The sequence below is a fragment of the Apteryx rowi genome, unplaced genomic scaffold (assembly GCF_003343035.1).
Source record: "Apteryx rowi isolate R43461 unplaced genomic scaffold, aptRow1 scaffold_165, whole genome shotgun sequence".
Lineage (NCBI taxonomy): Eukaryota > Metazoa > Chordata > Aves > Apterygiformes > Apterygidae > Apteryx > Apteryx rowi.
Window position 1 is genome coordinate 1,668,778 of NW_020447919.1, and position 12,756 is coordinate 1,681,533.

Sequence of the window (12,756 nt, forward strand, 5' to 3'; positions counted from 1 at the left end):
GGGCGGCGGTGGCGGCGGCCGGAGGCCGTGTGTCACGGCTGGTTCGCGGGCGGCAGCCGCAGCCCGGGTGAAGGGGAGCGGGAGGTGGAAACACCGCGGAGACAAAGGAGCAGCCCTGCGCGCCCCGGCGGGGAGGTGCGCGAGAGAGGGGAAAGCGGAGAAAGGAAGGGAAGAAAAGGAAGAAGGGGGAGAAAGAAAGGAAGGAAAGAGAAAGAGAGAGAGACAGAGAGACAGAAAAAAAGAAAGAAAGAAAGAAAAAAAGAAAGAAAGAAAGAAGGAAAGAAAGAAAGGGAAAGAAAGGAAGCAAGAAGGAAAGAGTCAATAGCTGAACATGCAGTAGATTTGCCCATTCTGCTGATTTTTTCTGTTTGATTGCATCCTAGATTTCTATTCACTATGTCCCTTTGGAAGGAGCTCACTATGACAGGGCAGAGTCTGAAGGCTTTATCTGAAGCTAATTTTGAAGACAATGAGATCAGCATCAACGTTGGAGGCTTTAAGAAAAAGATGAGATCCAACACATTATTAAGATTCCCCGAGACCAGACTGGGCAAACTGCTGAGCTGCCATTCAAAGGAGTCGATACTGGAGCTCTGTGATGACTACGACGACACCAAGAATGAATTTTATTTTGACAGGAACCCTGAGCTCTTCCCTTACGTGTTACATTTTTATAACACTGGCAAGCTCCATGTGATGGGTGAACTCTGTGTGTTTTCTTTCAGCCAGGAGATTGAATACTGGGGAATCAATGAATTCTTTATAGACTCGTGCTGCAGTTACAGCTACCATGGAAGGAAAATGGAGCCAGACCAGGAGAAATGGGAAGAACAAAGTGACCAGGAAAGTACCACATCGTCTTTTGATGAGATTTTGGCTTTCTACAATGATGCCTCTAAATTTGACAAACAACCCTTCGGAAATGTCAGGAGGCAGCTCTGGCTTGCTTTGGATAACCCTGGTTACTCAGTCTTAAGCCGAATCTTCAGTGTCCTTTCAATAGTGGTGGTGCTGGGCTCCATCGTGACCATGTGCCTGAACAGCCTCCCAGACTTTCAGATTGTGGACAGCAATGGGAACCCTGAGGAAGACCCTCGGTTTGAAATCGTGGAACATTTTGGTATTGCATGGTTCACTTTTGAACTGGTGGCAAGATTTGCAGTAGCTCCTGACTTTTTAAAATTTTTCAAGCATGCCCTGAATCTGATTGACCTCATGTCTATCCTCCCATTTTATATTACCTTAATTGTCAACTTGGTGGTGGAAAGTAGTCCAACTTTAGCAAATTTAGGTAGGGTGGCACAAGTCCTGAGACTCATGAGGATCTTTCGCATCTTAAAGCTTGCTAGACACTCAACAGGTCTCAGGTCACTTGGAGCCACCTTGAAGTATAGCTACAGAGAGGTAGGGCTTCTTTTGCTTTACCTCTCTGTTGGCATCTCCATTTTTTCAGTAGTGGCTTACACCATTGAAAAAGAAGATAACGAGGGGTTAGCCACCATCCCTGCTTGCTGGTGGTGGGCTACAGTTAGCATGACCACAGTTGGCTATGGAGATGTGGTGCCAGGGAGCACTGCTGGCAAGTTGACGGCGTCTGCATGCATCCTAGCTGGTATCCTAGTGGTAGTACTTCCTATTACACTGATCTTCAATAAATTCTCTCACTTTTATAGGCGTCAGAAGCAGTTAGAGAGTGCCATGAGAAGCTGTGATTTTGGTGATGGCATGAAAGAGGTTCCATCAGTCAACTTAAGGGACTACTATGCCTATAAAGTTAAATCCCTTATGGCCAGTCTTACCAATATGAGCAGGAGTACCCCCAGCGAACTGAGCCTGAATGATTCACTGCATTAGCGTACAAGTTTGACAGCAGTTTGCATGAGAGCTTTCAAGAGCTATGTTTATAAATGTTTTCCTATTTGTCATTTTCTTTTTTTCCTAGAAGATAGTGTTGCTGACACTGCACTAACTTTGCACTTGAAAACCTAATGAAATTTGTATTACAAGTTGAGAATTTGCACATTTTCATCCTGTTGCATATGTACTAAATGCTAACTTTTTCATACAGCTGTTACCATGTCCCTAACATTAGTGCTAGCGGTATGATGATAATTAGTTACTTTGTGCATTTGCCATAGAAATCCTCATTTGAACAGGGAAAGGAACTTACCCAAGCAGAATAAAAGTTCTCAGCTGTGAAACTAATAATGGACAAACCCCCTATCACCTATACTGGTATCTGTAGTAGCTCAAGACCATCTCAAGACAGATGTAGCACTTCCAATGTATTTTAAAACTTGACACTGCTGCAGTTTTAGAAAACACCTGTGAATCACTAATGTGGGAACATATTTCCCCACCTTTCTGACTGGTAATTCTTATCATCACACGTCTGTAAACACCTCTGAGCTTCCCGTTTCATGGAAACTTGCTTACTCTTGAGCAAATGTCTTAGAAATGGGACGTTCTTCTTTTGAAATGGTACAGAGTGTAATATTTTTCAGAAGCTCTTAAGCATAGACCTACCTCTGTTTCCAAGATTAGGTCCATACTGAGCATTTTGGAGAAGACTGCTGCTCATTTCTAGATAGCTACATATTCAAAGACTACATTTCCACAAGTGGTTTTAGTTATGGAGGCCCATGAAAACATCTCAGGCTTCCATTTTCAGAGGTTATGAGCACATAGCTTGGTTCCAATGAAGCTAAAGATACTCAGTATCAGTCCATCAAAATGGGTCTGAGATTAGACACACAAATATGTAGGTTTTCAACAATTAGAAGTGCCATTGGAAAACCTGGATTGGTTTAATGAAGAGAAATATTCCCATATGAACAGTACAGGCAGCATTTTAGGAACTGACATTCATATACTGCAAAAAGACTAATTATAAAGATGCCATATGTGATCCTGAGATATAAAAGCTAATTTTATCAGGAAAGCTTGAAAACAGGTGCTGAGGGCAGACAATTCCATTAAGCTTTCTGCCAAGGAAACTCTAAGAGGAAAAAAAAACCCTGTAAGTCGTATTTTTACTCAGAAAAGAACTCACAACTTCCAACTAACAAAAAGCACCAGGGCCTAAGAAAAAAATAGATAAAGCGCTTAATACTTCACTCACTGTGGGCAGATTCTCCTCCTAGCTAGTTCAATGACTTAGTCTATTTAAACCCTCTCAAAGGCTGGCCTGTACATTTTCAAGTCCTTTAAAAAAATGAGAGAGCAGATCACCTGGGTTCTCAAGAATAATCTGAATCTGCATAAGCTTATCTTTTCAATCATCAGCCTTTTCCATTATGTAATTGTGCAGACATCAAACACTCACAGCCAACAGGCAGAACCCACTGCTGTCCTTTCTTTGTATTTCTAGTGATTTGTGTTATAAAACAAACTAGTGACACTCAGTGAACATAATGGCTTTTTTTTCATTTTTTTTCCAGCCAATTTATTACATATAGTGTTCCAATTTTCTTTGTTACTTGTGAAGACTAGAAAGGTTCAGAAAATAGATTTAAACTAGTAGGAACAAAAATTAAAACAATAAAGCTAAAATTGTCATGTTTGGAAGCCTGTGCTTGCATCCCACAACTAAGAGTGGTAACTGAATACATGTAGCCCAAATAGCAGAATAAAGCAAATTTAGTACAAATAAGTAATTTCCCTTATTAGACTACTAGAGGTTGTTGTCCAGTCTGGATTTTTTGATGTTGTTTTATCAACTCCACTTGGAAACAGAAAATTGAGCACCCAGGATCAGATTCCTATATGTCCAGTGACCTATCACAGAATGCATAATGTGAAATAACTTACTCACACTTAAAATTTCCTTTGAACACCCTTCCCCCACATCAATTAGTAGTTGATTTAGGGCATAAGTTGCAAGGGAAACAGGTCCCTTCCAACATTACCAAAATAAAACTCTTAGAGATTTCAACATAACTTGCCAGACCTATAAAGTCAATAGGCAAGAAGGGTGCTTAGAATCCCTGAAAACCAGTGAGCTATATACCTGTTCCTGAAGGCAGGCTCAGATAACCTGGATTAGGCATCCAAACTTGAAATGTTTTGTTAAGGCTTCACTTCTGGAGAGCTGGTTCAAATTCTCTGCTGGATCACAGGCATAAGTTAATAGTCTTGTCCCTGCCTCTCACTGCACGCGTGTAAGTTATCATATGCTTAGGAATATCCACCAAAATGCAGCATAGCACTAGGCTGGCTGTCAGATTGAAATACCATGAAAGAAATAAGAGAGGGAAGAGATGGGCTTGCAAAGCACATACACCCCTGTTGGGCGAAAGTCTGCAAGAGCGGCAAAAATCTCCCACTGATGTCAAGGACACTGCAATCCTCACTAGGTCTGTTGGTTCGGGCCTACAGAGAATCTAGCCCTAAGCAGGGGTTTTATTTCAGTTTCATGAGCTGTAGATTCACAGAGTTTAAAAACGATGCCTTTCAGGGCAGTTATTTGAAGAGACCTGTAAACCGGTCAAAGAGTCGCAAATTCCCTCAGCTGTTGCTCGTTCAGCAATGCAAAGGCTGGATCCAAACTTTGCAACACATCATTTCAATAACCTATAATTTATCTTACGTTGTAGATTTATTATTCATAAGGCTGGTGCTCTGTCATTTCTGCAAATATTGAATGGAACATGTCCAAATTGCATTTTGCTAAAGAAAATGAAATACCCCAAGGAATCATGACTTTTATTGTACTGGTTGAAAGGAATTTTCATTACTGCTTTTTTATATAAGTGCTTTGGATCAAAGACACTAAATAAATAAAGTACTGAAATTTAATATGTTCTCATTATCATGACAATGACTTTATGCAGTACATAGGAATTCCCTTCATAAACTTAACTAATTCAATGTTAAAAGTAGTCAGATTTTTGCTCCCACTACTTTGGAAGAGTATTCCAGAACTGCACTGCCCTCCAAAATTTGTGTAATTTTTAGCATAATTTTATTAATGACTGCTTTATATGAAGTTCTTCTCATGCCAACATTGTTCTTTAGTTTAAATAATTCCTCTTCTTCCTTGATGTTTGCCTGTGTGGTGTATTTATAGACAGCAACCATATGCCCTAACAGGCTTATTGTCATGGGGCTACCTGCCAAGCTCCTTTAGTTTTCTTTTTGCAAGTCTTGTTCCCTGATCATCCTTGCAGCTTTTTTTTTCTGAATTTGTTCTGCTTAGATTTAATCTTTCTGAACCAGCATTGTACAGCATTGTAGCCTGTATGAGTTCTTACTACAGCTTTGTACAGTGGTATTAATACTTGCTTACTACAGAAATTTTCACTGAGGGGGATGACAAATATTCTGATTTAAGTGATGTTGCTGTTTTAAATCACTGAAAATATCCAGGTAAGTAAGACTGAGACACACCCTTCCTGCCATTTTATGAAGTAACCTCTATTCTAGGGCTCAGTCAAGTAAGTGCTGAGAATCCTCACCTCTCATTAAATAAAAGCTAAAGAAAAAATTTTACATTTAGAAGGAAAAATTAAATATGTAAAAGTCTTAATGAGGAGAAGAGGCAGTGTACTTTTTGAATAGTCAGTATTTCTGCTGGACTTTTTAAAATCACTGGTTTATAAGAGCAAGGCATCTTCAGTTCTATAAAATAGTAGGTCAGAATTTAAGGATTAGACGACTAATTGGCAACTTTCTCTGGTATTTGGAACTTGAAAATTGTCATTGTCAGAAATCTGCTTCCTCTAGACACGCAGTTTAATGAAGAACATTGCACGTGGTACATGATGCTCCTGCCTGGTGGCCGTTACCTTTCTGGCATCACTGAAAATGTGGGAACATGCTGCTACTACTCTCTTTAGGCTGAAAGCTTTGAAGTGCTTAAATAAGGATTATGATAACACTTGAAATGAGGGGACTTACTTTATTGCCAGAAACAAACTGATAGAGAATCTTGAATTCTAGTACACATCTAGGCTATTATGGAGATTCAGAGATGTCCTTGAGAAGGAATATGCTATATTACCTTCTTGAGATGTAAAATCCATATATAGATTGTGATTAAGCATTTTACATATGTTTAGATTTTGTATTATTGCCCATTTTATTATTCACATACTTTTCATGAATTGCTAATTCTCTTTCCCTGCAGAATATCTTACCCGTTTTGAATGCAGACAAGTTTTTCTTCACATAGTATAGCATGATCTATTTCACACTGTAGGCTTAAAAACAAAGAAATTTGCATTTAGTTTTCAATTTTAATACCTTCAATATTTGTATCTTTTTGTACAGGACTTTATGAGATTGCAGGGAACTACTGTATGTGATGTTCTTTGAACCTCATATCTTGTCCCAGTAGTGTGCAACACACTCAAGAATTCAGCCTTGTGCCATGAAATTCAAATTAAATGCAAAAAAAACCCCAAAAAAACAACATTTCCACAGCATTGATTTAAATTTCAGGATATTCTCAGTATACATTATAATCAATGAAAAGCCTGGATCTCATTGTGAAGACAGATTTCTTTTAAAAGCATACATCAGGCTACATTTTTATAAATACCCTTAATTGGTGGGGGAGACCCACATTTTTCAGCTGAGCAAATGGCACAAGCTTCTTGTTCTCTACTTCATAGATTAGGGACTGAGCAACATACCAATAGCACTTCTAGGTGCTAAATGAATTTGACATGACCTTTCATCTCTTCCAAAACAAACACCTTCCAGCTGTGCACATTTAAGCAGCAGAGCACCTCTGGAGTAACTGCTCTTGTTGTGCTAGTTATCCATTTCCTCTCACAGTATTCCTGGCTTTAATCTACCTTTGATGGTACTTTCAAACGACATTCAACTTGCAATCACCACTCATATACTTCAGTGAGGTGTGTGCCAGAACTATTCTTTTTTCATCATGTTATTCTTCATTCTTTCCCAATTAATCCACCTGGTTTTACATTAACTTACACCAGAAATTTGTTTGGTCTCTCCTTTCTTACTTTCAAGCTGCCCACTATTTAGGCAGAGATAGGACAATATTCCCATTCAGTTTCTGAAGCATCTTTCACTAATTCTGCCTTTTTCCTTAAAAAAAGAAAAAAAGAAAAAAAAGACAATGCTTTTCACCTAAGAATAATTTACTGGGTTATCAAGGCAACAAGAGGCAATACATTATCTAAAGAAACAGTTCTTTACTTAGCTGATTAAGAGACAGCCTTAATGTTGCATCTGCCTTCAGAGCAATTGTTGAGTTAAGAAACATCACTCTCATCAAGGATTGCTGATCTCCACCTCTCTTACACAAAATTACGGGTCATCAGCTGAAAGAAGCACCCTCCAAACAGCCTAGGAAGTGATTCCCAAGATAGCATAACACTCATGGTGAAGGCCTGGCTCTTGCATGTATTTCTCTTGCTAGTACAGAGGATGGAGAATTGCCTCACAGGTGCTGAGATTCAAACTGACCTCCCACTGGACACAGCAGAAAGGTGTTTGCCTTATATCTGCTCACCCTTTACACACAACCCTAAATCATGTAAGTCTTCACTTTAATAAATGCATCCATCTGGCTATAGGAGGCAATGACACAGATTCAACACTTCAAACTCACAAAAGTAGAAAAGCCATCAGCACCTCCTACTCTTTTTCCTTTCAAACTACTAATGGGTTTTGGCCTCTTGCTGAACCCTATTCAGAAATAATCAGGGCTATGTTTCTTGGGGATTGGACAAAGACAGCTATAAATCTGCAAATTTCTTCTGTGCATCTAAACCTGGCACCACAAGAGAATTGTCCACTTTGAGATGCCCGATGCAGTGCCTGCTTGTGGTCACCATGTGCCCGGGATCTCTGCGTGGTGCGTGAGCCTGTGCAGTTCTGACCAGACTAGTTCAATGATCACGCTGTTGACCTTCAAAGATAATTTTAATCACATTTGGAAGATTAGTGATGACTCAAATGTCACAGTCTGCTTACCAGCATCCACTGTTCTCCCCATTTTAAGTCCTGCCCCTCTTGACTGACCCTCTCGAGCTGTTTGCTGTATTCTGGTATGTGGTATTCCTGCCACCCCCATTACATATGATGAATGGGTGACGTGGGTCACAACACAGAAAAATGAGGGGTTGGAGTTTGAAAAATAATCATCTGACTTAGGAATGTAAGTCCCACCACCTTTCAGAGGAAGTTATCCTCCTAAATTACTAGAGTATTCTTGAAATTCACGTTCTATTTTAAGCAATGTTCTGAACATATACACCCTAGCATAGCTTCATTAAATACCAGCCTTTTAATTACCAAATAAACTCTTATTTATTTCTGTTGTACCAGTGCTTAGGCACTCCAGATCTTGGGCCAGCACTTTCATATGTTAGGCTTTAAAGCATGGAAAAATATAATACATCAAAAATGTGGTTTATTTTGGAGAAAAAAATCCTTTCTTCTATGTTGTCTCATTCTTTCTTCTCTCTATAGCAAGGCACAGCTTCCTACTGCCTCGTTAGTATGAGTGTTTTTGAACTTTTTGATCCCTATCCTGAAAACATGAAGGAGCCCTGAATGTATTTTTCTCTGGTGAAGTGGCACTTGGCATTCCCTGGGGGAGCATGCTTTAAAAAAGACAAATCCAAAATGAAGCCGGTGGCACTTGCAAGTACCTGCCAGAACAGCAGGTCCTTGCTGTTTAATTCCCTCGTTTGCCTCTCCCTCTCTCTTGCATTTTCAGCAGAGTGGCAGCAGGCCACCACGAGAGGAACATCTCAAACTGCCCAAGTCAAGAAGCAGCTTCTTTTTGATCCTGCTATGTTCAATCTGGCAGGTGAGCTAGCAGGTTTGACAACTGGTTTTTGCATGGTACTTCTCAGCTGCGATACAGGAAATGCTTTATAAATACAGGGCAATTTTGCTCACGCTTGAAGTGGCAGGCATGGGCAAAGATGCTCAGAGCCCAGAGCCTTCCTTATTCCTTTGTGGCTAGCCAGGGCAGCCCACTCCTGGCTCCTACCCCAGCTGTCGTGGCAACACCTCCAGTCCCTGCAGCCATTTCCTCTGGGCTGCAGGCCAGCACCCTTCGCTGCCTCCCAGCCCAACCTGCCCGAGCTGGCCAACAGAGCCGTCTCGTCGGAGCAAAGCCCTGGGAACAGCACTGAAATCACTACCATGCCAGGAGGCACTTACAAAGCACATGGGACAGGCCCACCTTGCATGGCTGAATTTAGAGGACTGGACCAAATATCTGAGGCTGGCTCCCCAAAGTGTAGATTCCCCAATTTTTAAGTAAAGAGTGGTTATCAGAAGTGCAAAGCATAGCCCTTTCTCACTGATGTCAGCAGTAGGAATGGGAGCTCTAAATATGAATTTGTCAGCCTCCATATTTGGGGGGCAAGCAGGGAGAGGCGAAGCAAATGCTGCCCAAGTCCGGCCGTGTTTCTGTCGCTTGCTGTGGTGCATGAACACCAGAGCTGTTCCGGCACAGTCAAGACTGAGCAGGCTCATTTCCATTGATCGGGACATAAGCTGGCACATGGCTCAGAAACACCAGAATGATCTCTTCTTAAATATAACTTAATCATTGTTCCTTGTTCCTGAGCGAAGAGCTGAGCTAAACACTTTAGTTCAGCATCTGTCTACAAAATAAATTATTAGTCAAACACTTTGCTAATAAGACTTCCTCCTACTTGAGCTGCAAGATAGAACCCAACTATTGTGCTTTTTGTGGAGGCAGTAACTGAAGATAAGTGCTATGAGATGTATAAAAATTGTGTCAGTTGATGAGCTGAATAAATGAATGTTAACCACATTTAAAAGGCTTCAAACTTATACCCACTCTTGGAATAAATTTGCATTAATTGTTGGGATGTGGGGCTACCACATTGCCCATCCTACGATCAGAAAAATTCTGAATTCTTTATCCCAATAATTACATATTTTGGGGCTGTTTAAACACCTGTGTGTCAACAAAACACACTTATAATTACGCTTTAAATAGAAGGAACAGGTTTATCAAATCTAATACAACACTACCGCCAGCAATTTCAGGCAGATTACATTGTGGAATACAAACAAACCTGAAAGCTACTGGATTTCTATGAAAGCTGAGCAGTCACTGCTGGATATTTGTGCTTAGTACAATACGTTGCTAAGAAAACACTCCAGGGGTATAGTCCATCAATATTTGCTAGTATGTACCCATAGCTGGTTACTAAATTACTTTTGGTAGTTTTAGAGTTTCTAACAGGATTACAGAGATTCTTGGAATGAATAAGAGCAACATTTCAGAAGCACCATTGTTTTTATTAAAAACCTGAACCATTACTTCTTGCATTATAGACTTCTGTTCATTTTTCAGATGTAAATTGGATTTGGATTAAGCAATTATATATGTATACATATAGACACATACGTGCATATAAGATAAATCAGTACATTATTGAATATCAATATAGTCACCATATTATTTTCTGTATGATCTCAGAAATTTCATTCTGTAAAGATCAACTAACAGAAAAAGAAATCTTCCTGGATTTTAAGAAACTCAAAAAAGATATTTTATTAACTGCATTTCTAAGTACAGATTTTGATTTGTTTCTGCATTTTTAATATTAAACACTTTAAAAAATCTAGTCTTCTTCCACAGTTTCAGGGGGGAAAGACTATACGACAAATACTTCAGACTGAAAATAAGGCCTGAATTTGAAAAAGAATCTCATACATTTGGATACGGTTGCTAAGAAAAATGGTAATGCTACTTAATCCTTCTTCAAATAATTTCTGACCTACATAATCTCTGGACTATGACACCTGTTTTCATGTGCTATGAGAGATCAAAAGGACACCTCTTGCTGTTAAGTCTGTATATCCCATAGTACTGTAATAAAAATGAAATATCAATTGATGCATCACACTAAAGGCTTAGTGTCAGATAAATCAAATCAAAAGCTTTTGGTCTTCCTCTTTGATGTATTCGCCGTGAGTTTTTCCTTAACAGTAACCAGGAAAGCTTTGGAAGTACATGAGGAGTGCAAAGCAGCAGAAAGAGCTTAGGAGGGAAGAGTAGTGCTGCAAACATCTGAGTGCCACATCCATGAATCAGTTCTCTCAGAGACAAAACTGACCAAAGAATGAATGAGAGTTGGGGGGGGGGGGTGCGTATATACACACACCTGTGTACAGAAAAATTGTACCAAAGGGGCCAGTTTCAAACCCTGTCCTTGAGGGGAGAAACATGATTAGGAGGGCTATATTTCTCTCTTGAAATTGGATAGGGAAAGATTTTGCAATATATAATCTCTCTCTTTAGAAGAAACATCCACATGGAGTAGAGTCCAGATCTTTAGTAAAGAATCTCTGATTCCATTCTCTTGACAAAGAAAAACATATATACAGATACATTATCGTGCATATTTACAAAATCAATTTCTACAGTCCTGACACTTAAGTAAGAAAACTTTGAAAGTCCTTGGGACTTGCAGTACCTGGGTAAGCACCATTATTTAACGTTTCGCCCACTGTAAGGTGACAGAACAGTCAATGTTTGAGCCCAGATTCAGGTGACCTTAATTCCTGCCAATTCTCTCCTGTTGACTGGCTCCAGGCAGCTTCCTGCTTACTGCCCAATTTATGCCCTCTCAAATCATCTGTAGCTTTTAGAAAGGCCTATTTGCACTGAACAAGTCCTGATACCAAGCTAGAACTTAAAGTGTTTGCCTACAGCACATGCAGACTTCCCACCCTCACCGTTACTTGCAGCAAAGCTAAGCCCACCACCCACAGTGAGAACTTGAGAGGCCTAGGGAGAGCGTGACCGGACTGAGAAACAGCATTGTGCAGCGCATGGAGCAATCATTAGCTGATGCATTTACAAAGACCCTTCCACTGTGTTGAGATTATTTTTAAGGGTCACTAAACATTCTCTTGTACCTCTGTATAAAAATAGACACAAGGAACCTTTTCCTTTCCAAGGGCTCAATACAATTTTCAAATGCCTTCACTTGGCCCTGCCTACGTCTGCACCAGTAGCTATGGCCATGGTGAATTCCTGCCATCCGAGCAGAGCTGGATCAAAAGCCATTTGCCCCATCACTGCAGTCTGGTCCCTGAAATAGTGAGCTGGCTCCTGCAAGGCTTCCCAGACCAGAGTCATTGGTTTGATGCTGATCAAGTATCCACATTCCTGCTACCTCCCTTGGTGGCGAGGTGAGCACTGGGCGGTTTGCTCCCCTTTGCCGACGTACCACTTCGCACCCCTTCCTCGCACCTCCCAGGAGCCTGGAAGTCCCTGCTGCAACAGGGGAGGGACTGAAGAAGCAGAGGAAGGTGACAACAGTTTCCAGTGGGGCACAGTGTTTATAAGATAACCTGACTACAGGATCCAGCTCATTTGGCCCTCTTGATAGAACCAGCTGTGTCCATATCTGCCCGGGGTTGGGGCATGGAAAGTCTCTGCCTAAATAGCCATCACCTGCAGTCAAATCCCTCCATGACCCCAGACGGGAGTGGGGCAGAAAGGAGGAGGAAACATGTAAATGGGAGTCCCTTTCCACAATGAATACACTAACCAGAGAAAAGAAACACATTCTGTGAAGAGAAGATATTTTAAAACAAACTTAATGGATCATATCCCCAGCACAACTTAATGACTTTACAAAGAACCATCAAAGTAATTTTGCCTTCTCCAAAAAGGAATTAGCTATTATGTCACCTGGCACAAAGATATGGTAAGAAACTTCATGCACTGCCAAAGACTTGTCTTCTCCGAGGCTTTCATTGGCAAGAGTGGACATA

The 12,756-nt window shown here is 40.5% G+C and overlaps 1 protein-coding gene across 1 annotated transcript; it reads left to right on the forward strand.

Moving 5' to 3' along the window:
- Positions 1–390: 390 nt before the first annotated feature.
- On the forward strand, positions 391–2,210 carry KCNS2 (potassium voltage-gated channel modifier subfamily S member 2). Its single transcript, XM_026060164.1, has one exon. The coding sequence runs from the start codon at positions 397–399 to the stop codon at positions 1,852–1,854; it is 1,458 nt and encodes a 485-aa protein (XP_025915949.1). The 5' UTR covers positions 391–396; the 3' UTR covers positions 1,855–2,210.
- Positions 2,211–12,756: the final 10,546 nt, after the last annotated feature.